At 31.6% G+C, this 27,806-nt stretch overlaps 1 protein-coding gene across 1 annotated transcript; it reads right to left on the bottom strand.

Annotated features, from left to right (window-relative positions):
- Positions 1-49: 49 nt before the first annotated feature.
- LOC143229626 (ubiquitin thioesterase OTUB1-like) lies at positions 50-19,850 on the bottom strand. The gene is made up of 8 exons (XM_076462215.1): positions 19,695-19,850; positions 16,025-16,083; positions 15,247-15,345; positions 9,279-9,397; positions 8,636-8,720; positions 6,071-6,174; positions 5,187-5,277; positions 50-2,643 (listed from the first exon to the last, which is right to left on the bottom strand). The coding sequence occupies exons 1-8, from the start codon at positions 19,777-19,779 to the stop codon at positions 2,446-2,448; spliced, it is 840 nt and encodes a 279-aa protein (XP_076318330.1). The 5' UTR covers positions 19,780-19,850; the 3' UTR covers positions 50-2,445.
- Between the last annotated feature and the right edge of the window lie 7,956 nt (positions 19,851-27,806).

The raw sequence follows: 27,806 nt of genomic DNA, 5'->3' as shown, positions 1-27,806 counted from the left end.
TTACTTCTGAACAATGAGAAACTATATTGTATGTTTAAACTAATTAGAGTTTTCTTAATTTATCACACAGTTTATTCTGTAAGAGAGATACAAATTGAAAAAAACAAAAGTGGTATTTGCAGTGGAAATTGGTCAAAGTATTCATTTCATACACAATTCAACAGAATTTATACGAAAATGACTGACTGTGGTTAAAAACCTGTTCAAACAGTAAATAGAAAATTTACTAAAATAAATACTTGAACTGACCTTTAATATACTTTTAACACAAAAAATTTAACATATTTAAAACTATACTGATTTTTCTTTCCTTTAAAACATTTTCTTATTTCTTTAGTTTTAAATGTTTCTGTACATATGAACATGAAAGACATAGATGCAGTTTCTACAGTTCTTCTACACATAAAATTACCTTCTGTTATACATATCAGAGGTGTTTCTGTTAATTCACAATTTGTCTACACAATACTATAAGAGAATTTCATATCTTATGTTATATTTTAACCACATTTTTAATGCTTATTTGACTTTGATGATGTGTAAGTCATCAGATCATGGCACTTCAAATAAAAAACACAGCCTTTGAAATAAAATAATTCTATATAAAACAGAAGCTACAATCAATATTCTGATAAAATGTATCCACAATAATTCTAAGGTTTCATTCAGTATGTTTGACATAACATGTAGTAGTTTTGACAAAATATCTGAAATGAAAGCTTTACTTAGAGAATGCAATACAGTATACTTGCTTACACCAGTATCATAATTTCATTTCTACAACTCTACTTACTTAACTTCATGTACCTTTGAATCTCTCTCAGAATTAAAAATCAAATAAGAAATATACAAATTTCTAAAATTCTTAGTTTTACAACACAACTCAATAAAACTGTTAATAAATTATTCTCACCAAATGTATAACAATTACCTACAAGATGATACTGTAAGAATTTCTAGTAGATATCATGTCTTACAAAGTTTAGTAAACCAAACCATGCATATAAAAATAATCAAAAGTCTTTGCTTATGCTATCCAAAGAATGTTATTCACTGCACATGGCACAAAATTTGTTAAGTTTTCCATAATACCACATAAGAAAATGGAAATGCAACATAAATACGTTAGGTTTATTGTACTTAAATAATGTCTACACAAATTGGTTATTTTATCATCAACAAATACAAGCGAGTATTATTCCTCAAAATATAAATTTAAAGTTTTGGTGAAATCCATTACAAGAGATTGATTTCTCATATCTTGTAGTTTTAATATAAAATCATGAGTTTCAGGATTAAATTTGAAAATTTTTGTTAAGTGAAACAAGTATGTTAAATATTATAAGGCTTGTTATGATTTAATTCAAAATATACAAGTTTGTAATTTTATTAACTTTATATTTTAGTTAATCTTAAAATAAGAAAATAAAGCTACAACAATATTATATAGCACATCAACATATTCTGTTGCATAATAAAAACCAGCAAAGCTTAAATTATTAGCAAACAAACTTGTATGAAAAAAAACTAGAAATTTTTTCCGAAATATCCACATGCCAAGAATTATAACTAAAATAGAGAAAATCTCAAGTTCTAGTTTATCTTGTTTTATTTAGCAACTTTTAAATTAATTGTTCTGAAGATATTTCCCTCTCTAATGGTAGGGAAATTTATTAGTCAAAATTGTTAATTGGAGAAGAAATATAAGGATAGAGATCTGAAAACAGAATTAAAATATATTTAAAAAATAGACTAACTACCAAAGGAAGAAAAATTCAGTCTCTCTCACTAGACTTAATGCCTTATTTATTGTTTAATATAAAATTTATAAATTAAAATTAATATCATGTATAATGGCCAAAAAATAAATTCAAGGGCATTTGTGCGAGTTTGTACTCGGAAAACATTCATTTTATTTCAATGACACAAAAAGGCCACTTCTCAGAATATTGTTTTATACAAAAAACAAAATTTTTATAATTTATCCATTATAGTAACAGCTTCAGAAGAAATAGATATATTAATATGACACTTCATACTTTTGATGTAACTAATGATGTATAACTGTAATAAAAACATATCTTACACTTGATATCAGTTTATTCTTGAGCAATATAATGTTTTGGCTAACAGAACAGCACTACTGTTTCACAAGAATGCAGTAATTTATGTATCTTTCTTTATTTTGTACAAAATCCAAAGTTAATACACACTTAAAAAGTTTAATAGGTGTAAACAGTGAGCACCCCTTCAAGATAAGAACAGGACAGAGTTAGAAAGGTGAAGTCTTTTAAAACCAATCAAACTATTATTAAAGCTTATAATTTGTCTATCAGCATCATTCAAACACACGGTCAACAGTCAAGTCATCCAGATGGTCGTTTAGTGTTGTAGGAAAACCTGGAATGCTTTTATGGTTATGATTCAATACTTCTGTGAAATCATTCATTCATAAAGTATATCATAGTGCCCTGGTCTGTATAAGAGATGGATTCTAGGAGCTACGTCTTCAGGAAAGTTGTGGGCATTGACTTTCTCACTTTCACCCCTGTCCATATATTGAATTTTAACTCCAACCCCAAGGGAAAGGGTCAGGGCTATTACATGAATGTGGTCACTCTCCTTGTACATAGGTTCCACTTCCTTAAAAAGAAAAAAATAAGATTAAAGCTTCATAAATATTAGATAACTTCAATTCATCCTAACATAGTACTTATATAACATATGCTAGAGTTAGCTTCCTAATGCACCTACTCTACAAAGACTAGACTCCATCAAACACACACAACTGCACAACTTTTGGTAATTTCATTTAAATCACATGGGCACTGCAACTTAATTACATGCATTTGTTTCACTATTTTAAATGTACCTAGAACACATAGGCTTGTCTCACTTCTTCATGCACACTTCAAAACCACTTTTTATATATATATATATATATATATATATACACTCTTAGCCAAAACACCTACAGTACTCAAGTCAATCTCACTTCAAACCAATTTAAATCTTAGGTGACATATATTGGTTTAATTTCACCAAACAAAGTGCACACACACACACACACACACACACACACACACACACTGCTTCTCTTTATTAAACATAGTTTCTACATCACCCAAAGCTTTATTATATTTCATTACAGATACAACACCCATTATTCTCTACATATGGTGGTTTCACTTCATTCAAAACACAGCACATACATGATATATAGTTCATTTTATATCATAAACATACAATATGTACATTAAACATACTGATATTACTTTGTTACATCACATATGACTTCAATGTATTACAGACACAACACTTACATAACATATAAGTTGATTTTTTCACAGACACAATCAAAACAACCTTATATATAGTTTCACTCCATCTCAAACATAGCCCCCACTATTTATAGCTTAATTTCATTTGTTTGAGGAACATGGTGTCTAATACACATGGTGATTTTACTCTTGTATTCTATTTTACATACATCTACAATAGAATGAGTTTCATGAGACATGTAACATATTCAGATGCTTATTTTACTTTGTCACAACCACAGTAACTATATGCGAGACAATAACCATAAATACACAACAAAAATACCAGAAATGTGAGTAATCAGACATTTATTTACATAATAACAACAAACGTAATGTATCATTGTGTGAACTTCAGCATAATAACTTAGTAAAATGCAGGTAAGCTGTGTGATGATGTTTTCCATACTGTCTATTCTTGAAAGGACCAACGTAATAAAAGTAACGGGTATTAGGTTATGGCCACACGTGGGATAGTGAAGGGCAGCCAATATGAACTTTAACTTCTGCACTGCAAAACATGCAATATGAAACTTGCAATTATGATGCTTCAGAAAATTATCTTCCATTTTTATGATGGGATATACTGATGGTATCACTGAATAGCAAGCAGTCAATGAATACAGAATCCCAGTTATCATACCTTCATCAACAACTCGTCATGATCAGTTTCCTGCAGTCAATGAATACAGAATCCCAGTTATCATACCTTCATCAACAACTCTTCATGATCAGTTTCCTGCAGTCAATAAATACAGAATCCCAGTTATCATACCTTCATCAACAACTCTTCATGATCAGTTTCCTGCAGTCAATAAATACAGAATCCCAGTTATCATACCTTCATCAACAACTCTTCATGATCAGTTTCCTGCAGTCAATAAATACAGAATCCCAGTTATCATACCTTCATCAACAACTCATGATCAGTTTCCTGCAGTCAATGAATACAGAATCCCAGTTATCATACCTTCATCAATAACATGATTTCAGCACATTGCTCAAACCAACACTATTTATAGTTTCCACTTCGTTTTTTGCATTGAATGTCACCAATCATGAAAACATGACATTACTAACAGTAGATGGATATTGAGCTATTACCATAAGTTACTCATAGCCAGTATATTGGGAAGAGTTCCATTTCATTCTAAACACTTCTATACACACTGATTACATTTGTTTGATTCAGTACATTCTTATTTAATAGGTACATATGTGTTGGAATCAGTAGCCCAGATGTTAAAAAAAAAACAACAACACCTGGATGAATTCAGAAATATTTGAAGGTTCTGAGAAATATGATGATTTCATTTGAGTTTGAAAAAGACAGAAAAAAATCTGTTGATATAGAAATGAAATTTAATTACTAATATTGTTCTTACAGAAGAAAATTGAATCAAACTTTTTGTTTCTATTAACATAAGAGCACCATAACAAAAAGTGAGAAACAATACCTGTCAGCCACATTATGATTCAAGATTATATATATATAAAATGAACAAGATGCTTGAGAATTCTGACATTATTTATCATGATAAATTGGATGTAAAGGGTTAGCATGGTAAATTTATAGAAGTTTATTGTAGTTCAGTTGAAAATTTATTTATTGGTTGATATCAACTTCACTGACTTCCAAAATAATCTTTATCAACTTCATAATGTATACCTACCTGTACATAATAATAAAATTAAGGTTGATAAATCATGACAAATTGGTTTTTATTAGGAGAAAAAAAGCAAAATGTAATATATACAAAACATTTGATATAAAATTGTAAAAACTTACAGTTTAACTTAATATTTCAAGTTTGTTTGTTTTTTTGAAACTTCTAAGACCATTTTAACTATATAACTGCACATTACCTGGTGACAGAATTCCACTACTGTCCTGTCACCTTCAATAAAATTGGAAAAGAAAGCTTCTTCCTTGCGTAAATAGCCAGAGGTTAGAAGCCTGTTTAAAGAAGTAACTCAGATGAACAACTTGTGTAATTTACAAATTAATAATGTATACCAATATATTCATTTCAACTATCAAAATAACTGAACAGGAAACCAAAAAATGGTAAGATTACAATTACAATAATTTTAAATAAAATCATTGTACCATAAAAATTAGTTTTCCCACAATCAGTTTCCAAAGTTAAACTACTGGAATGTTCACTGATCCCAACAATATTTTACATACTGGCACACAGCTTATTCAATCCACAAATGTTGTAACATATTGTTGGAAAGGAGAGAAATACTGAAATTGAAACAAATGCTAATTTGTAAGATAAGCAATAATTTAGGTATGTAGTGTAATATAGTTTTGAAACACCTTGTATCATATCCAAACTTTCTTGAGTAAAACCTGCACTTATAAGTGTGTCTTTGTTGTAATGTCTTTCCCTTAGAACAAGAAGTTGTTAATATATAAGATATATATTGTTAAATTAAATTATTATATGCTACATTGATACAACAATCTAATTTTCAATAATTTCTATAATAAAAACAAAATAACGATATAAAATAAGTGTTTTGTCAATGAAATGTTAGAACTTTATTTCATCTTATAAAAAGCATTAGTAATTCACTTTTTTTTTTATCTAACAAATCAAATCAAAGAATGTTATTACACTAACTGAATATGCACATGTATATGTAACAAAGTGAAAATAATAACTACAATCACATATATTTTACAATGCAGAAAGACTGAAAATTTAGCATTACAAACTTTATAACTGCTTCTCACTTACCTCATATAAACCACAATGTAATCTGAATAACCTTGGTCATTTAATATACTCAGTAGTTCTTCTTCTGACATCTGGGACTCAATTTTATTTAGAACTTCCATGAACTGAGGGATTAAATAAATTTATTATTAAATCACAAGTGGTCAAATTCACTGCATTTTGTGATATCAGATGGTTAATCTAAATTATCAGCTTTAAAGATTTTACTGATCTGAAGAAAAAATATATATAAATCTTGAAGACAGACTGAATACAACAAAAGCAGAGTAAAGCATGATTATATCTGTTTACACAACCTTCTTGAGTCAAAACTTTTCGCAGTATCAAATGTTTAGACTTTTAACAATAATACTGGCAAGCATGAAAATCCCAAAAATAATTAAAGAGTGGTTTTCAAACCTTAATTTGTACTGTAAACTTGAATCATACTAATTAAAAAACAATGCATAATTGGAAACAACAGCATTGTTGTATTGTTGCTTTAACTAAAATTCCAACTTAACATTTGTTCAAGTTCAAATCTTTGTCAGTTATAGAATTCATATACATTTTTACTCACAATAAATATCTGAATTTCCTTAATTACACACTAATACTCACTACATGTATGTTAGAAAGCATTTAGTTTTTTCAATTGCTACAGCATACCAGTACTTCACCAATATAAAAATATAGCCATATGACTGGAAATTATTTATATTATGCCTTCACAGTGATTTAAAAAAATATTACTTTCAAAACAAATGAGCCTTAATGAGGTAAAATCCACTTCCTTTTCAACTCCTTATGTTTATCTCTTAGATTATGATTAATGTTGTAAAACTTTGACTAAAGATTAAATTTATGTGAACAAAATGTACCTAAAAACATAGATAGATGTCTTGGTGGTCTAAAGTTTTGGCTCTAAATACTTGTATAAACCTCCAAATTCTACTTTGAGATGCAACATTATTTACTGTACATAATCTGCCCCTTGGCCCCCCCTCAAAAAATGAAATGAAACTAAATATAATTATTTCTGCTTATTTTCCATGTGGACATTTTTTTAAGTTTATGATCTTAAATAAGAAAGTACTTCAAAATTGGATTATTATATTTCCATTTGTATATGTTTTGCAAATATGTTGACTGTTCTTGATTCTTTATAAGCCTAAATATAACAGCTTTTCATTTATACATGACTCTCATATCTTCATGTTCCATTATAAACTAGTAGGTAATAGTGACAATCACAAAAAACTTGTTCTTACTCTTAATCATAGCATCTAAATTACATATGAATACCATACACAAAGATCTTTACAAATTTGCTAAGAAACCATTTTCACAAGCTTAAAAGCACCAATATTTTAAACTGATGTATAACCCATCACAGTTTTCTCAGATCTAAGTAATCATTGTAAATGATGCAATATCTAGTAAGCTAATATTCTGATGCCAAGTTTTTTTGTTCTGTTTTTACAAATATTCAAGAATGCAATAAATTCCACAAAGAAAATTAATTTTTGTAAACACATTTCTTTCAGTAGTTGAAGGAAAGAAACTTGTTGTTTTAACATAAAAAAAGTTTTATATCAACCCTTTCGCAATGGGACAGAGTTCAAAGACCATGTCTTCACATTTATTAACTTGTATTTACATTTTATTGAACTACTATTTTATGAATTTATTTCAGTAGGTTTGGAATCAAATTGTAGTTATTTATGATTTTTTGGTCATTCAACTGTATTTTTTTATAAAACCTTAAAAAATTTTTTTGATATCCTCCATGTGCAAAATTTTAAAAGGCTTAGCAATCTTTGTCCACCACTAACTGAGTATAAAGGTTATAGCAAAAAAAAAAAAGAGATAATTGTTTACTTTACTTCTTGACTTATTGTTGTATATTTTAAGAAAAATAAGTTTAATAATTCATTCTAAACAGTGATAATCTACATACATATATATAACGTATAATAATTGAAATGTGCCTGTATATTACAAAATAACAGTCCATTAAAACACAGCCAAGACAGGGAAGACTAAAGGTCAGTTTAATATTACTGGATACATGACCTGAGTGCATGAAAGCTCCCCAAAATACCCTTTGATACTCACATGGATAATCATACTTGAGTTTGAAACTTTTGGTAAGATAAAATATTAAATCTTTTAATACTAAAACTAAACATGTCTACATCTTAATTTGAATAACCAGTTACAAATTCATGAAAATTTTTGACTAATGAGATCTCCCAAAAACACCCTTTGATACTGCACATGGATTATCATATTTTAAAATTTCCAAAATCCTAAAATATATTATTATTTTGAACATATATTGTTTAGATACCACATTTCAAATAAATCACTTTATCCAAACCAGAGGGCAAAATACCTTGTCTGTGAGTATCTGTTAAAATTTAGTTCATTTATGACAATAGTTTTCTTTTTAAATGTAATAATTTTGAACAAGTTGTTTCTTTATAATCACCCTAATATCTATGCTGTTTTTTTTAAAAAACACAATGTAAATTCAATTTTTTTAATCACAAGTACTAAATAAACATTTTTAAACCTACTTACAGTATCATGAAAGTCTTTTATTGTAAACTGGGGAAATCCTAAGGCAACTAAATCTTCTTTACTTCTGAAAGCAACACTTTTGAACCTGGCAAGCATAAAAAAAAACTTAAAAATTCTTTGACAGGTTCAAATCATAATTTATTCAGTGTTTATAACTATGCAATTTAAATACCTGGAAATATTACTAATTCACAGTACAATATAAAAATCCAGTTAACTCAATTTTTATTTTCACCTTATACTTCATGCATAGGATGTTAACTGTCACTTGTATACACTGCATAGGAACACTAATATACAGAAGTAAATAATTTTGCTACTACCAAGAAACTGTTATACAAATCTTTTTTTAATACTAAAATACTCTTTCCAAACTAAGCCCTATAAAGTAGATTCAGTATGATACACAATAATAAAAAGAAACAGTATTCTGAAGTTTCTTTCTACATTTACAAACAGTAACAATCTCTGAAGAAAATATCAGAAAACTACTTTCCAATAAAATGATTAGCTAAAAAATTGAGCTTCATCAACATAACTTACTGTCAAAATTTCATAGAAGTTCCAACTCTTTACATATATATAAAATCTATTACGTTTTAATCAAAAGACAAGAAAGCAAATTCACCACTTTCATAACTACCTGAGATATTCTTGTTTATCACGTCGTAGACTTTCTAAATAAGCAAAGCTGAAGGCTCTGTAAAAACAGTTACCATCTGGCCTCGTCCTCCTCATGAACTGGTATTTGTTTCTTAAATCCTACAAAAATGAGCTAATATTTACTTAAAGAAAGATCATATTTGTCAAAATCTCAAACATTATATATGTAAAAATGGCTGGTATGGGTAGAGTAAGCACTATGTAAAAAAGCGAACGTTTCAACCTTCTTCGGTCAACATCACGTTCACAAAGAAAGAAAAGGTTACTGACCGATAACTAACCACATGTTCAAAGACATTTGTGTAATTGAGTGTAGGAATGCAGAGGGCATGCCTTGATGTTAAATATATTTATTGATATAAAGAAACAAATATACACAAACACAAAATTAAAGAAGCCTTACTTATACAACAACTCAAGCCCAAAATAAAGCAATACAAAAGAACACCTTTATACCTATATTAATAAATATATCCAACATCTAAGCATGCCCTCTGTATTCCTACACTTAATTACACAACCACCTTCAAACATGTTATCAGCTATCGGTCAGTAACCCTTTCTTTCTTTGTGAACCTGACAATGACCGAAGAAGGTCGAAACATTGTTCGCTCCTCTACATAATGCTTTCTCTATCCATACCAGCTGTTTTACATATATAATTTTTTTCTACAAGTGGGTTTTATCATCATCACAAAATCTCAAACAATGTTGCACTAAAGGTTGTGATCAGAGTACAAAGTAAATATTTTCCTTACTTGAAAGTGTATTACAGAAAAATACTTTTGTGCACCACAAAAAAGGTATTATCTTGCCCATGTAATTTCTAAGCATGCCATAAGCCTTGAACAAAGTTCCCACCCTTACATGTGTCAACATGTACTGCATCAGCCTATAATGTAATAATTATTAACCCTTCACTATCAGGAGAGTGAAACATCTTCCATAGGCAGCGAATCCCTTTAATGCACTAACATAGAGCAACCTAAGTACAACAGAAATGAGAAGAAAGAATGGGAAGTGTTGCACAAACATATGTATCAACCTCAAATACAGTTTCAAGTCGGAAAATGAAAAATACAGAAACCCTACTCACCTCTCTGCACCACAAAGAGTTAGAATACCATTCTAAAAATGATAGAAGATCCAGTGCACTGAAATAAAAAAATAAAAAGGGGGTTACATTGGGCAGTATGTGATGAAAGACTACATACATCCCAAGTAGGGAATATCCTTTGCCTAACAGAAGTAGTAAAGCCAAACATATTATAAGAATTTGTTGCTGGGTGCTAATGCATTGCTAAGATAAACAAAATGGTAGATTGCTCAACTATTTCATTATTTCACAGGTACACAGCTGATAATAAGTATGATGTGTAGCTGCAGTTATGAGCCAGAACATTCCCTACACCATTCTAGAGAAATACTTCCATGAAATATTCACCAAAAAAATCAGGTGCAGCAAGCAGCTATCCAGACTTGTCTTGAGGTGAACCAAAGATCCATTTAGCTGAATCTAAGTACTAGAAATGGTTTGGTTCATGGTGAGATGTCCTGTGTTATACTACCAGCTCTAATTCTCAAATGAATGATCTTTCCAGTTGGACCCATAACAGTGGAATTGCACTTCCTTACAAACAACTCTCCATACCATTTTCCCCAGCAACTTGGAATTAGAGAACCAATGATTCTGCCAAGTTTCATTAGAAGAAGGTGGAAGAATGCACATGGGGAAGACATGCATGGACTATTATTATCAGGCACAATCATCCAGAATTAAGTCCCACATTAAAAGGAAGTGCAATGGGTTAACACTACTAACAAAATCAGGTTTCAAGGAATACACACACCTGGTCTCTTTTTCTTCTTCTTCTCTTTATGTTGCAAAAACTCCATCTCAACAGCAGGAACTGAGCATAGAAGAATTGCTTTAACTCTTTCCATATTTCCATGCTTGCTGTGGATTACAGGTAAGTATTCCCTATGAAGCAACATTGGCTACTCAGAGGGAAGACATGACAAAAAAGAAGAAAATTAAATAACTCCTATCAGAGCCATTGTGAAAAATGGAAAATGCCAAATAGAGAGAGAGGAAAGCTGAGGTATGTGAAATCTCCCTCTGGTGCAAGTAATGGGACACTTATGTGTCACGGGTCATCGACATCCCTACCTGCAAGATGTAAGATGTCATACAGAATATGTCAATGGCTACAGGAAGAGAAGCAATGAGATGACAAACATGATAAGAGGAGGCATGAAAAATAAGAGAAGTCATCACTCATAAAAGAATAAACTAGGTGGAAGAGGTGTATAATCTAAACAAAAAAGTGGAAGGAGACAAGTGACTAGCAGAAGAGGAATACCACAGCAAGAAATGCATTGGCAGATGTCCTAAAAAGGGACAACCCAAGACAAATAATAATAACTAGACCATGCAGAGCAAAGAAGACAAGCTGGAACAGAATGACTGTATAGAGAAAACTGGCAAGGGGAAAATATCCAAACACCCTACTAAGCTATCCAAAATTTGAGGAAGTCAGGGAAGAAAATGAACCTGTTTCTGTGGCAAATATAGCAGGAGAAAGCCAGTACAATACCATGAGTGGAAGTGAGGAGAGGTAGAAAGGCAATGATAATATGACATCCATTGTGGGAACCAATCCACTGAAAAAAATAACCATTCAGTTGGAAGTATTCAAGCCTTCATATGAAAGTGAATTCACCACCAAGACCTGAGCATTTGAGGCATGACAGATAAACAAGTGAATATGATGGTTATGGATACAAAAGAAAAAGTGCAAATCAAAGAAAACAGAGTGATTCCCTGCCAGGAGTAGGAAGAAACAAAGGTATCTGAATGGATCATGATAAAAAGGATAAGACAGAAGATGATGCAAGCCTTTGGAGTAGCCACTAGCTCAAAGATATGGAAACAGAGAAACTTCACCCATGGAGACTAGATACTGTAAATAATTCAAGCATCTGGAACTGCAACCAACTGGAACAGAGATGATAAAAAAAAAAGTGTGGTTTTAGGAATGGTTGACAATGAGCACAAAGCCAAAACAAATTTCCACCTGTGCTATGCTCACCATGGATAGGAAAATCCACAAGTAGAAGTGGAAGGAGCCTGCAGATTGACTTCAAAGTGTTGAATGGATCCAAACAGATGCAAGTCTGGGTAAGGTCAAATAAGAGGAACATCCAGGGTTATGCAAGATTGAGTTAGCCACCACAATCATATATCTCTGGAAATACCAGCATTGACAAGCCAGAAACAAATGAAAGGTCACATGTGGACACATCCAAGACAAATGAGAGACTCAAAGAGAAACATACCCCAAATGAAACTCCTGCAGGAAATGCAGAAGAAACAAGTGCCCTGGTAACAAAAACTCCAAGGCATATTAAACAGATCACTTGAAGAGTAAAAATACAGGAAGAACTCCAGTAAAAGGACCACAGAAATTAATTTGCGGTCCTGTGAAAGCTAAAGAATAGCTTCAGTAACAAATCACCTCCAAGATCAATGAGAGCCAGCCCTCAAAAAATGGGAGGGGGAATAGATAGTAACAAGAGAACAAGAAATAGAAAAGAGGATGAACACATGAGGTTGTGGACACAATGGCAAGAAATCAAAATGAGATGACTGTTGAAGAGCTGCATCAACTCAAGATGCTGTTTTGTAAGAAATACCCCCCTCCCTAAGAAAAAAAAAATGAAAAGATACAACACAAAGGTCCTGGAAAAGATACTGGGAAAGATGAAAATCAGAAAGTAAGACAACCTGACAAGTTATACCCCAAAAACAAAGACATCAATGTAACAGTCATTAAATATTAAAACAATAAATGTAAAAATTCCAGTAACTCTTATGAAAAAAAAAGCACGTCTGAAAACATGAAGTGCTGAGAAAATAATAAGCCTTTGTTCATGTGCTAATGCTTATAGGAATTATTATGCAATAAACACTGAAACATAAGGTGGAAACTTTATTCACAGCTTGTTCCATGTGCAAAATATTACACAGCCATGCACGAGATCTTCTTTGTGATGCAGAGGTAAGTAGCATTTCTGAATAAATAATTCCATGTTAAACATTATATTTTCTTAATACCATTTTAGTAGAAATCTTTTGCTGAAAAGCTAAAGGATATATATCATTTCTACTTAGCATGAATAATTCCCCAGACTTTCATGCAAACTTTCCAGGCAAGATCTTTTCATGTAAATCACTTAATATGCTTAATATCAACATTTATATAAAATCTTTTGTTCTCCCTATCTAATAGTTTAACATAATTTATCTCAGTATCAATATTGTCTTGTTCAAACTCCTTAATCCATAAATAATCCTCACTTTTAAAAAACAACCTAAATTTAAAAACATGATGAAAACATAGCAAATATATCAATACTTCAAGTAATGGATATATCAACAGCAACAAGTCAAATGCAACTCATTTGTAAATGGGCAACTAGCCAAGTACTGTCACTTTCTATTTACAACCAAATGATGAGGAGGTGTTTACTCAAACATCACATTTTAAGAAACCCTACAATCATGACACTCACATATTTCACATTTCAAAATGGGAAATTATGAAATTTTTTAAAAAATTAAATGCAAATAAAATAATCAATATATGAATGATATTGAAAAAATTCCTGTATGACTGGTCTAAAATGTCTATCAGATTGGTAATAGTAATCCTAACATAACTTATGGACAACAAGGAAACTTTTGCCATTTGGCCTTTCACATCCACCAGCTGAAAATAAGGGAGTAAAGATTTAAACCAACCCTCCATTTTTCAGGAATTACTGTAAAACACTGGTCTCCACAGTTGCTGACAGCAATTTATTCTGTAAGTTAATCACCATGTTAGAAGTAACATAAAACTGTCTTAGCTGGAATCTAGTCTGTCTTTTCTAAATCTGTTGTCTGCAAAATACAGCATACAGAAATCAAAGGCCTTTATCATACCAGTGCTCAGATAATCTTGAAAGATCACTTCTTAACCTTCTTTTTTTCCCCTCAAGAGAAAATATGTTCAGAGATAAGAAGACCCTTCCACTCCTGAAATATCCTGTCCTTTCCTCTGAGCCTATTTCAAAATGTCAACATCCTTTTACAGGTAAGGAGATCAGAACTGTATATAACATTCCAAGTGAGACCTAACTAGTGATTTGTACACAGACAAATCTGTATTTTAGCTTATAATGAATACCATCTATACTTCTTAAAATGTCATAACCTTAACTACTAGTAACAATACACTGCCCTGATGGCTAAGTGATTTATCTTACAACATACCAAGATTTTTTCTTTATAATGATATTACTGAGTACATTCCCATCTACATTAAACATGTGAAACAAATTAGAAACTATAGCTTTGTGATCACTAATGGAGTTTGTGTCTTCATAGTTCTTTTATACCTTTGGACAACATGGACTCTTCTATCTTGCTTCTTATAAAAAAAAAAAGAATAATACACTTACAAATACTGAAAACAATTCCTGCCATAAACTGTTTCAGATTTAATTTCTTTCAATTCAATTCTCAACAGTCTCAGGCATTTATACTCTGAATTATTTTCTTGAAAAACTGATAGATTTTTATCATTGCACCACTTCAAAATTGTTAACAAATAAAATACAAGTGAAACTGAAGTAATGATATTCAATACCAAAGATCATCTGGAAGAATATTAATGTTTTTGCTTACTGAGAAAAATAAAATTGAATTTCAACATAAACAAGAAAACCTGACTTTTTCAATAAAATTCCAACATACATCTATAAAACCATAATAAAATACATAATGCATTCTATAAGCATAATTTAAACAAAAATCAATTCACTGTAACAACTGTAACATAAATTTCCTAATGATTTAAAATCTTAAAGTAAAGTTTAAATCACATTTGAAAATCCTGTATTACCTTTATTTTATGGAGGTATACCTTATCATCCTCAGCATACTCATTCTGAAGACATGATAAATCACAAAGAGGTCCAATCAGAGGGACTGCATCTGCAATCTGAGTAAACATACTTGTAACTTAGCCCGATTTGTAAAATGTACATAAACTACAGAAGTGTTTGATGTAAAATTAACATTAACATTGAATCAAATCAAACTATCTACTTAGATCAAAACAAAAAACCAACATGATATTATATTCTTTAAAATCATCCTGAACTTAGCCACAGAAATGTTTTAAACTAACAACACTTATATGCTATAGGACTAATTGAACAAAATGTTTTAAACTAACAACACTTATATGCTATAGGACTAATTGAACAAAATGTTTCAACACTAACCCCACAACTAAATATAGGCCTAACTTCAAATATTTTAATATACACTTCAAAATCTATGCCTAAGTCTTTTAATTTAAAAAAACATCTTAATCAAATTATTTTCCTAACAGTAAAAATGTGTCACTGCAAAAAGAATGCAGTAATTTTCATATCAAGATAAATGCAGTGCTTTAAAAAATGTGTTTACAGCTTATAAAAAGAAAACACCATATAACAATTCTAGCTGAATTAAAAAGTGCATGTATGTTACTTCTACTATTTTTATTATTATAGTAGTTTAACACTTCAGTGCTACCAAATAATGAAAAAAATGTATTAAGAAACATGTTCACAAATTTTCAACATACTAATTTCTTCTGACTTTTGTTTATTAATATTATTATGACAGCTTACCTCTCTTTCAATTTCTTTTTCTTGTGCAAGAATAGCTTCATCTTGGTTATTATCAGAGTCTACAAATCCCAAGTGATAAAATAAAATCAAAATTTATCATATATGTAACTAATTTTGTTTTAAACAGTATCAACTGGCAAAAAATTCTTTAATAGTCAGAGATTCAAAAAGCCTTTAAAGAGTTGCAGGGGACACTCTTTGCTGCAACTTGCAGGCCACTATTAATTGTTAATTAAAGTTTACACCCTCACATATTATAATCAAGAGGTCTGCTTCTCTGATACTATAAAAGAAATGAGATCATTTTGAAAATATTGTTGTATAATGTACTATCACTAAGCAGGTGTTTTGGATTATTTCATGAAAATAATACAACGTCCAGTACAAATTTGCTTATTTATTATTTTTCAATGATGTTTCTACAGCCACATACACATGTATGCTATAGGCCTAAATGAACAAAATCTTTCAACACTAGCCCCACAACTAAATATAGGCCTAACTTCCAATATTTTAATATGCACTTCAAAATCTATGCTTAATTTAACTTGTTTGTTTGTTGTTTCAAATTTCACTCAAAGTTACACAAGAGCTATTTGTGCCAGCTCTTCCAAATTTAGTAGTGTAAGACAAGAGAGAAAGCAGCTAGTCATCACCACCCATAACCAATTCTTGGGATACTCTTTTACCAACAAATAGTAGGATTGACCTTCACATAATAATGTCCCCATGACTGAAAGGTCAAGGATGTGTGATGTGACAGATTTAAACCCACAAATTGCAAGTTTAGCACCTTAACCACATGTCCATCTCAAGCTTAATTTAATTTAATAATTAGTTTTGTCAGATAATCAGATACTGAATTCATCAACTAATTTAATAACAGAATAATTATAGTGATTCTCACTGAATACTCATTCACTGTTTACTATCTGAACTGTCTACCCATATTTATATCTGAATCCTTGTTTCTAGACATTCTGCACTTTCTTAATCATTATGTCATTATTACAAGCAGCACTTCCTCCTAACAAATAAATTACAACATTGAAAGTACAGCTTATGGTAATATCATCCTGAAAAATACTGTGAAAATTCCAAAAATACCAGAGAAAACTTGTTTTAATGTATTTTCTCCCATTTCAACTTCACAGTATGAAAGAGATACACTTGACTTAGAAGTTATTTTTTGATAAAAATTTGAATTACATAGACTGCCATAATAAACACTTAACATTATATCCTGATTTTTTTTTTGCTTCTGAAATTTCAAGTTTGGGTGTTTAATGTGTACTAACTTAATTTTTAACTACTAAATTTTCACTTGACTCTGCAATAACATACTTAATGAAATAAAACTTGTTTAAGACTATCCCAAATTATTTAAGAGTGGTTTTATGATAACATGAAAAATCACCACATAATCTTATTTCAAACTGCATATAAAAAAAATCATTCAATTTTATATTAACTTTATCTTATAACACAGGTCCACTTTATTGCCTTATAACTAAATAATAAATTGTAATGAACTAAGAACGCTTTAACAGAATGAGTTTTAAACTGTATATGAGATAAATAAAATGTATCAGTAATATAAACATATATATTGAAATACAGGTATTATGGATGATTTGCCTAACCTGTTTTATTATCAACAGATGTTCCTACTAATTTATCACACATACTACACTTTTTCAAAGTTAACCATTTCTCCAGGTGGACCTAAATTAAAGTGGTTAACCTATAGAAATATAGGTTATATGATAATCATGCCAGTAACGTTGGAAGCCATCTGGACCTTCCAGGTTAAATTTTTTCTCATCAGAGAACGAAACCTTCGTCCACTTTTCTATGTTCCATGTTTGGTGCTTCTCAGCAAAGTTTAACCGAGCTGTTTCATGGTGTGGAAGGAAGCATAGCCTTTGAAGACATTTACGGTTTTTAAAGCCTTTCTCTCGTAGATGCCGTCTTATTGTTCTTGAGCTGCATTCTGCATCTGTAAGGGCTTTAATCTGGTTTGACGATCGACTGGTATCTTGCCAGACAATCCATCAAATCCTCCTGCTCAACACCAGCAAAATTTTCTTGGGCCAACCACTTGAAATTCTCATTTCATATCCCTCAGGGTCTTTTAAGAAATTTGCAATAGCAGTTTTACTATACCAAATCTCACCAGCAATGGCACGTTGAGAGAGACCTTGCTTTTGCAGCTGGACAATTCTACCACGTTCAAACTCTGTCACCCTTTTAGCTTTTGCCCAATGTAACATAGGAGATATCAGTGGGAGATGTTGACAATGCCAATGCTTGAACACAAATGACTAAATTTTGTTATGTGTTTACCAATAGCACACTTCATTTCAGTGTGGTCTTAAACTTCTGACAAGCTAGTATTTAGGCTAATTTCATAGTGTTCATATTTTCCCTATTAAATGCTAAAAAAGGTTTTACTTTCATTTTCCCTTTTCCTATTTTCATCTTTCAAAGCTCTATTCAAATAAGTGGTTGAGTCTAACAACACAAAATGCATATTTTTTCTTTATGTTCATTGGCCTTATGATTTTGGCCAGCAGTGTATATGCACTAATATTTATTTTACACATTTGTTATTGACTTTTGCACAAAGCAACTCAAAGGATATCTGTGCTAGCTTGCTCCTCACTCTTCTCCAACATAAGGAAAATTTGACTGCCATTCTTATAACTCACCATGACCCCAAATTATGGAATACAATTTTTGTCAGTGGTCACAAGATGTAGACCATGGAACCTTGGATTCCTAGTTCAACACAAACTACTGGGGCAAATTCTGTTCTATTATGTGTGTATCTTTATATATGTGTGTGTGCGTGTGTGTGGCAAGATTTCTAGCAAGCAGACTTATTGATTCTATTACACTAGACTTTTATCTTTCAAAAATAAGTCTCCAGGAGACTGAAGATGGTGGTGTCATGTTAAATAATTTTAAGAGTTTTTGTTTTTTTTACCTTCAATTTCTGACTACAAGTTAAATTTAGAAAAATCATATGTTTGAACACACCAGAAAGTAGAATACATTAAAACACAAACACACAATTACTTTATTCAGTTTCTGTTCTATATCTTGTGAAAGTTACATTAAATAAGAATAAGATGTTCAAATTCAAGCACATAAATAATTTTTAGCAATGAAGTAAAACTGCTTTTCATTATTTGTCCCTAAAAGTAAAAGACTTTGTTTGTAATTAAGCATATAGCTACACAATGGGCTATCTATGCTCCACCCACCATAAGTATTAAACCCAGTTTCTAGTGGTGTAAATCTGCAAACATACCACTGAAGGACACAAAATATGAAATTTGAGTCATTTGCACACTGATATTTCAGTGCCATGAACCAGTTTGTTTCTTATCTTGTGTATATGGTAACACGGTAAATATAACATTGTCTTCATTTCATAACAGTAATAGTAACAATTTGGAATAATTGTTTCCTGAAAATGAAATTCTGTTTTTGAGTCTTACACAAATACAAATTTAATTGTTTGGAAATAAAACTTTGAACTTGAAAGTTGAAGTTTTGAGTTTTTCGTAACAGTTTGGTAACACACCAAACTGTTAGTCATATTACAAATATTTAAATTTAATTCCAGTTCATATAATATTGAAGTTTATAATTAACTACTTACATTTTTCATTCCAAGATCTTTTTTCATTTATTCTATTTTTCATTGCATTCTGTTCATCACTACTCTTAACAGTATCGTCTGCCATTTTCAATATCAAAAAGAATGCCCTCTGACAAGAAAATCAAAATGTATCTCCTTATATTTCTTTCATACGTTGTATGATTCTAAGCTTTGATTGTTTATCAGAACTCTAATAGTATAATTAAATTTAAATTTTAAATATTCAATGTTTTAGTATTAGTAAGATAATTTATGAATTTATGAACGCTTATCTAAAAAAAGAATGAACATTTTCCGATTCATATTGATCCATCTGTTACAAGACGGGTAAGGCCAGGTGGTTAAGGCACTCGACTCGTAATCCGAGGGTCGCGGGTTCGAATCCCCATCACACCAAACATGCTCGCCCTTTCAGCCGTGGGAGCGTTATAATGTTACGATCAACCCCACTATTCGTTGGTAAAAGAGTAGTCCAAGAATTGGAGGTGGGTGGTGATGAGAACTAGCTGCCTTCCCTCTTGTCTTACACTGCTTAATTAGGGACGGCTAGCGCAGATAGCCCTCGTGTAACTTTGCGCAAAATTCAAAACAAACCATTGCCTTTAACTACTGTAGTGGTTTCTATTGTTATGCTGGTTATTTTGGATTATTCGATTTAAAAATAACAGTAATTCAGAGTCAAGTTGAACTAAAGATAACAATAAAAAGCAGTTTACTTCTTCAATTTTAAATTCTCTTTTTATATTAATTAATCTTCACTGATGGACGTAATTTCACAAATAAAACACTTCTAACAGAAAATTCTCTTATTCGATAATTTTTTATATCTGTTTCTGCAAACAAATATGAAATCATTCCAGTGGGTATGATACATTATCAAGATCATGCAAGATACATTCTTGTGGTATGTAATATTTGTCTAAGTCAGAAAATTAGCACAAAATCATAAACTTTGTCGATCCTATTTACAAAAAAAAAAAAAAATCAATTACATGCAGGAAGCTGCTGAAATATTTGAAATCTTTAGTAGAAGACGCATGAATAAACATAGATATTATCAACTTGTTATCAAAAGGTGAAATATTTAAGACTATTTAACAGCGACAACATAAAAAAAACAAAGTGAACTGATATGATTAAAACTCCAACAGATATTAAATCACTGAAATTTACTGAACTATCATATCTATTAAAAATCACAATGAAGATGAAAGTAAGCTAAACTAGATTTGATTAAATATTAATTTAGTAAAGTATATTATGAATCAAAACCAACGTAAATGTTGAATAGTCCGATTAAATTAACGCAAAACTTGATTTAAATGTATATCGAAAGTTAATTGCAAGTAATCACGAACAGTATTCAGTGTCCCAAGACAAAAAAATAAGATTAAATTAAAACGACTATACGAAAAATATTTCGATTCCGCCAAAGTTGAAAACAAACTCGCTGAAAGGTCCAAAACTGCTTTAATAATTAACATATTATCTGTAGTTGATCAAGCATGAATAAAACAGTCGCATACAAAGAGTGATGTCACCTACGATACAGCCATCTCATAAGATGGTGCTTGTCATTTGTCACCGACTCCTGCCCAACTAAAGAATAACAACTATAGCTAATTTCGTACATGACTTAAAGAGCTCTCCCAGGCAGTTGAATTATAACTCAATCACAAATGTAGGCTTTTTAATTTTTAATATAAATATATATATATAGTAAAGTATAAAAGTGATTATTTAAATTCTCTAGTGCATATTGGTGTATAGAAGACAAATTAACACTAGAAATAAACGATTTTATGACATCAAAATGCTGTTTTTATTCACTTAGACACTCAACGTTTCGCTTTACAGCTTTTTCAGGGGAGTTTACTACAGTACAAACCAAAACTGATAGTATTAAGCTAAAAAAAGAAGAAGTTGTAAAGTGAAACGTTTACTGTATTAAAAACAACAATTTGGTGTAAGAAGGTCGTGTATCTCTATTGTTAAAATATAAAAGTGGTCACAATATGTGACAGCTTACCACCCAAATTCTACCAAATGAACCTGGTTATCCAGTTGGCAAGTTTTCCCCTGTTACAAATACTATCCGTTCTTGAAACCACCTAATAAATTATGTATCTTTCTTCTTCTTTTTTTAAGATGGTGATATTTTTCGCATCGTTCAAAGAGGTCACAATGCCTGCACCTTCAGATATTCGATAAATGGTTGTTATAATAAATTAAACAAAAACTGGAGCGAAAATTAAGAAAAAATAAAACTTCAACTTTGTGCTTTTCTTATAGCAAAGCCACATCGGGATATCTGCTGTGTCCACCGGGAGAATCGAACGGGGGTAAATCCGAAGACTTACCACTGTCGCAGTTGCGTACCTTCAACTTTGATAGAATCTAGAATAACCATTAACCATGAGTTGCGAAGAACGTTTGTTTGTTTTGTAGTAAACCCACATTAGTCTTACTACTGTGTCTACCTCAGGGAATCGAACTCCGGATTGTAACGTAAACTTTATATTGTCCTACCGAGGGACAGAAAAGAACGTATTAGTTGAGTAATTTCAGTAACTAAAGAGTTTCTTACTGGAAACACTTAATTAATTAAATTTAATTAAACTTTTAGTTAATTTAATAAGAATGTTCCTTCTTCGTTCCTTAGTTGTAAAAAAGAATGATTCGAAGAAGATGCAGGTGTTGGATTGGTTTGTTTTGAATTTCACGCAAAGCTACACGAGGGCTATCTGCACTAGCTGTCTCTAATTACGCAGTGTGAGACTAGAGAAAAAGCAGCTAGCCATCACCACCCACCGCCAATTCTTGGGCTACTCTTTTACCAACGAATAGTGGGATGGACTGCCACATTATAACTCCCCCAGGGCTGAAAGGGCGAACATATTTGGTGTGACGGGGATTCGAACCTTAACCAGGTGTTGGCATACTATATGCATATAACTTAACAATTATTTTATTTTTTTCTTTTGTAATATTTTCAAAGTTCAATATATCACAATGCTTCTTTTCTAATTCTGAAAATATTTAAGCATGTTTAAATATTAACATTGTCACATTATTGAGATTTGGATCAGAACGGAAATTCATTGTGATCACTGACTGAATTCATGATTATTACTATTCATTAATATAGGTAGAATAATGAAAATCAAGAAAACCACAGTCACACCAAACATGCTTGCTCTTTCATCCGTGGGGGTGTAATAATGTTACGATCAATTCATCTATTCGTTGATAAAAGAGTAACCCAAGAGTTGGCGGTGAGTGGTAACGACTAGTTGCTTTCCACTTTGTCTTACCTGGCTTAATTAAAGACGGCTAGCGCAGTTAGCCCTCGTGTAGCTTTGCGCTAAATTCAAAATAAACAAGAAAACCTGGAAAATTTTCTTCCATTTCTTTGCAAATGGGATTGTAAAACGATGCAACCACACGGTTCTATTGGAGATTAAAAAGACTCTATCGAAATATGAAGCAGTTGATGAACCTTGTTATACTATAAAAATTCAAGAGAGGAAGTTCCAAAATATCGATTGCAAAATCAGTAGTGCAACAGTTCTACATTAAGTCCAAATCATAAAACTTTCCAGAAATGTTTAACTCTAAACTTAAAAAGCTTCGTATTATGACTAACCAAAGAGTAATAAAAACCGACAGCAAGTTTATTATCTTTTACATTGGTAAAATCTCTTCGCTGCAGAATTACAAACAATTATCTAAAAATATACTACCTCCGGATAAGAGTTGTTCAAAAACCAGGTCACACCTTAAAACAGACTCTAACAAATTTTCTTTACAGCTCCAAAAGATGTAACAAAGAAACGTTGTCTAACTAACTCTGCTGGTACTGAAGGTCAATGTGTTCTTTTTAAAAGAGTTTATGATATATAGTATTAATTTTGTTGTTTGTTTTTCTTTAAGCAGGCGGTCAATTACACGCTCTTGTTGCAGAACATATTTATATAATCTACAAATTGTAGCAATACTGAAGAATCACCTCAACGCTTCTGTGATTGATAAACACGTTTTTGTTTTGTCTCAACCAATACGAATCTTTTCTCCCCAGTCAAATACTTGCCAAAACAATGGCTATCCTTTATCACAAGCACAAATAGAAGCTTGGTTAGTTTCTTTACTTCAGTTTACGATCAAAATAAAGAGAAATATTAGCATCTGTACTGCAATAAATATCCAATGTTTATTTTTAAACCTTTACAAATTCTTTTATTATCGATATGTATTAAGTGGAAGATGGTATGAAACAACTGTGCAATATGTGATAAAAGCATGAAGTCTGGCAGAATACTCGATGAACATGTTCAGAGAAGGAGCAAATGTGAATTAACAATAATATGGCAGTCATCTTGGATTTAAAAATAATCACCATTGTTAACCAGTACGTTTAGTATCAGGAAGTTGATTTCAATGGTAATTAATGCCCATATATTTGGTACCAAAAGAGCTTGGATATGACACTTTTAATGGATCAGTTACCTTGTATTTAAAGTTGGTTGTCACCTAAGCAAGATGACCGTCAATTTTAACTAGTATTGACCATTTCAAACTTTGTTGTGTATATCTTCTAAGCAAATAAAAATACACGTTTGTTTTCTTTCAGTTGCTGAAAGCGTTGCTTGAGGTGGGCCTTTAGCTTTTAACTGATAGACTGAAGCACGTCTTATAAAAGTGCATGTTATCATATCAGCAGTCTCAAAATAACAGTCTTCACCTTGACCTAAAGATTAGAGTGTGTGTATGATATTCCAAGAAAATAATCCAAGTGATGCACAACAAAGCTTTGCTGAGGAATGATAAGGCTTTTATAAATTATTGCCCAAGAACCTTATTCATTTTAATTGCTTAGGTTGTTTGCCTTTCAGTATAACTAGATTAAGAATATGGTGTTGTATAAATTTTCATACAGAGGAATGTTCAATATACAAGGCGTGTAAATTGAACTACAGTAAATACAGATTTCAGAGTGCACAGAAGCGAATATCTACAATGGAGAATCGTACCAGCTTGAGAGTGCATAAGAAAATATTCGCAAGAATGGCCCATTCGCCAAAAAATTAGACACTGAAATATAATGTTTCTTTTTTTTTTCATCAAAACCGACACATTCGTTGCCATGAAATTTGTGATTTTTGCGTGAAAAATCATATTTTCAAGTATGCTCTCGTTTAAGCGCCAGACTTGTAACTATTGTTTTATCATACAAGTAGTGAAGAGAATGTTGGTGTGTTTAGGAAGCATCTGTCTAATATAAAGGAAAAAGGTTTAAGATAATTCCTCTAGCACATGAAGGACTGCTGCAACACATAAAACGAAATTTCTACCAGGCCAGTCACATCTGGGATCAGTCATTCATCCGCATTCCCAAAGAAGCATATCTCAGTGAGTGGTGATAGGAAAGTAACAACAAAAGTAAATGGTAATCATTATGTTCTCTGCTTCTAGAAGACAGTAGTTCTTGTAAGGAACTGCTAAAAAGTAACTCTAAGAAGAGGGTTGTCAGGTTCTCATTGTGTCAGATTCTTTACAGTAGGTGGCTGTGATTTTTATCGATAAATTTTAATAATAAAAGGAACAACATACAATCCCCTTGTTTTAAATCAACATATTCAAAATAAGTCAAACTTATGTATACAAATTCGTTTCACCATTGATTACCACAGTTATATCTAGCGCTTTAGATAATTGTCTCTATTTTGTCAAAGTTCACACAGGCGGGTTCATTTACTTTAGAAGACCTTCTGACAAGACAACTTACTCTCTTCTGTTATTTTATCACTTTGTGTTCTTATTCTCTCTACTTGCACTCTCTCCTCTCTTTCTCTTTGTTTCTAGCCTTTCCTTTTCTTTTAGCACTTATTCCTTTCTTCTCTGCCTGTGCTCTTCCCTCTATAGATCTTATTGTTGTTTAACAAACTCTCATAGATTACCATCTTTTGCTTAAGTCACTCACCTCTTTCTATCCAGTTATCAAAATCAGTAGACACAGTTATACAGTATGAATGTAATCTCCACACTATTTTCATCACCATTATAATTGCGTATATATAGGCGCACTTCCCCATTTTTTACCATTGACCACCATTTTAGTATCCTAGCTCATTCATCAAATGTTGGGTTTTTACTGGGTTGATTTATTTGCAGAAGATGTGTATGATTTGTTGCTGATAAATTTCATCAATAAACAAACAGCACATAATCATTTGTTTTAAAATTATATATTCAAAACAAGTCAAATGTACCTTCAAAATTTCGTTTCGCTTTTGGTTAACACAGAGCTTTAAATAAATGTATCTTTTTCGTCAAAGTCCACATAGACGTATTCAATTACTTTAGAACGCCTTTGAGAGAACAATTTATTCTTCTGTACTTTGTTATCATAAGACAATCAGTAACGAATTCAATTACGTTAGCCCAGGAGTTAGCACAGTTGTATCCAGAGCTTTAAATAATACATCTTACGTCAGAAGTCTACATAGACTGGTTCAGTTACCTTCGAACGCAACTGAAAAGTTGAAATATTCTTTGATCTGCTATTACAATGCAACCTACAAGTCACCACTATACACACTTTATAAATAAACTCATGATCACCAGTCTAACATCACTTTTGCTTTCACTAACTTGATCGCATATATATATATATATCAGGTCATCTAATAAGTAATGTTTAAAAATTAAATACAAAAAGTGCATCATCATTTCTGTCTTGTAGAAGGCTTCAATGACTAAAATATGTTGTAGGACATGTATAAAATGTTCAGACAAATAAAAAAAACTAACTCAACTCCACTTTTTCAAATCATTAATCAAATAAACCCTTATGAAGATGAATGTGTCTGAGGAGCACATTTGGTATATTATGCTTCATGAGTTTAAAGACGGCAACAGTGCAGCAGAAACTACACAAAACATTCAAAGTGTTTACGGTGCGGAGTCTCTTAATGAAAGAAAATGTCGAAGGTGGTTTCAGAAGTTCAGATCAGGTGACTGCAGCTTGAGTGATGCTCCACGTTCAGGTCGTCTTACTGAGTTTAATGATGACTTGCTGTTGGCTGCACTTGATGAAGATTATGCTAAAACAGTTAAAGAACTAGTACAGAAGCTTAATTTAACCCATTCAACAGTTCGCCGTCATCTGCAACAGCTTGGAAAGGTGTCAAAACTTGGAAAGGGGTTCCCCATGATTTGACAGAAGCCAACCTTAGAGCAAGAGTGGACATTTGCAGTTCTCTGCACTCTCGTGAACGTAACTCACCTTTTTTTTGGACAAGTTAGTGACTGGAGATGAAAAATGGATATTTTATAAAAAAATTTAAGCGGCGCAGACGATGGCTCAGTGCAGGTAACCTGGCTAAAACACAGCCCAAAATGGACCTCCATCTTAAGAAAGTCTTGTTAGGCATTTGGTTGGATATTGTTGGTGTGATCCCATTTGTGTTGCTGCTACTCAATGTAACGATTACATCAAATAATAGTCAACAGTTAGAACACTTGAATGTTGAACTGCAAGAAAAGAGGCCTGCTTTGAACAATCGTAAAGGTGTTGTATTACACCAGGATAATGCACGGCCCCATACAGCAAGGATCACATCTGCAAAGATTGAAGAGCTAGACTGGAAAAAAACTTCCACATCCTCCTTATTCTCCAAACCTTACCCCATCTGATTATCATGTATTCCGAAGTTTGCAGAACTATCTTGATGGAAAAGAGCTTGAAACACAAGAAGATGTCAAAACTACCCTCTCTACTTTATTTTCCTACAAACCCCAAGAATTTTATAGAAGGGGCATTCAGAAGATTGTGAATCGTTGGAAGAAAGTAATTAATAATAATGGAACATACATTATTGATTAAATAATATTAAAAGCGTTTGAAACCCTTTCTGTTTTGCTGAACCTAAAATCGGACATTACTTAAGGGATGACCTGATATATATATATATTCTCCGACTGAGATCTAAAACTTTCTACAAACTATACGACGTTTTAATATAGCACAACACACTTAGAGCAATGAAAAAGTTCCGAAGGTTCGAGTAACATGATGTTAATTCACAATAATTAAACAACAAAGAAAATTAT

Source organism: Tachypleus tridentatus, chromosome 10 (genome assembly GCF_004210375.1).
Source record: "Tachypleus tridentatus isolate NWPU-2018 chromosome 10, ASM421037v1, whole genome shotgun sequence".
Taxonomy (NCBI): Eukaryota; Metazoa; Arthropoda; class Merostomata; order Xiphosura; family Limulidae; genus Tachypleus; species Tachypleus tridentatus.
The sequence above is the reverse complement of the archived record's forward strand: the minus strand, read 5'-3'. Positions and strand labels throughout refer to the sequence as shown.

Excerpts from the sequence above, each read along its gene's own strand:
- LOC143229626 (XM_076462215.1), bottom strand. The coding sequence starts at position 19,779 with ATGGCAGACGATACTGTTAAGAGTAGTGATGAACAGAATGCAATGAAA. Across the intron at positions 5,278-6,070 it reads TACATTGTGGTTTATATGAG|GCTTCTAACCTCTGGCTATT; the intron begins GTAAGTGAGAAG and ends TTCTTTAAACAG. Across the intron at positions 2,644-5,186 it reads TAGTGGAATTCTGTCACCAG|GAAGTGGAACCTATGTACAA; the intron begins GTAATGTGCAGT and ends TTTCTTTTTAAG.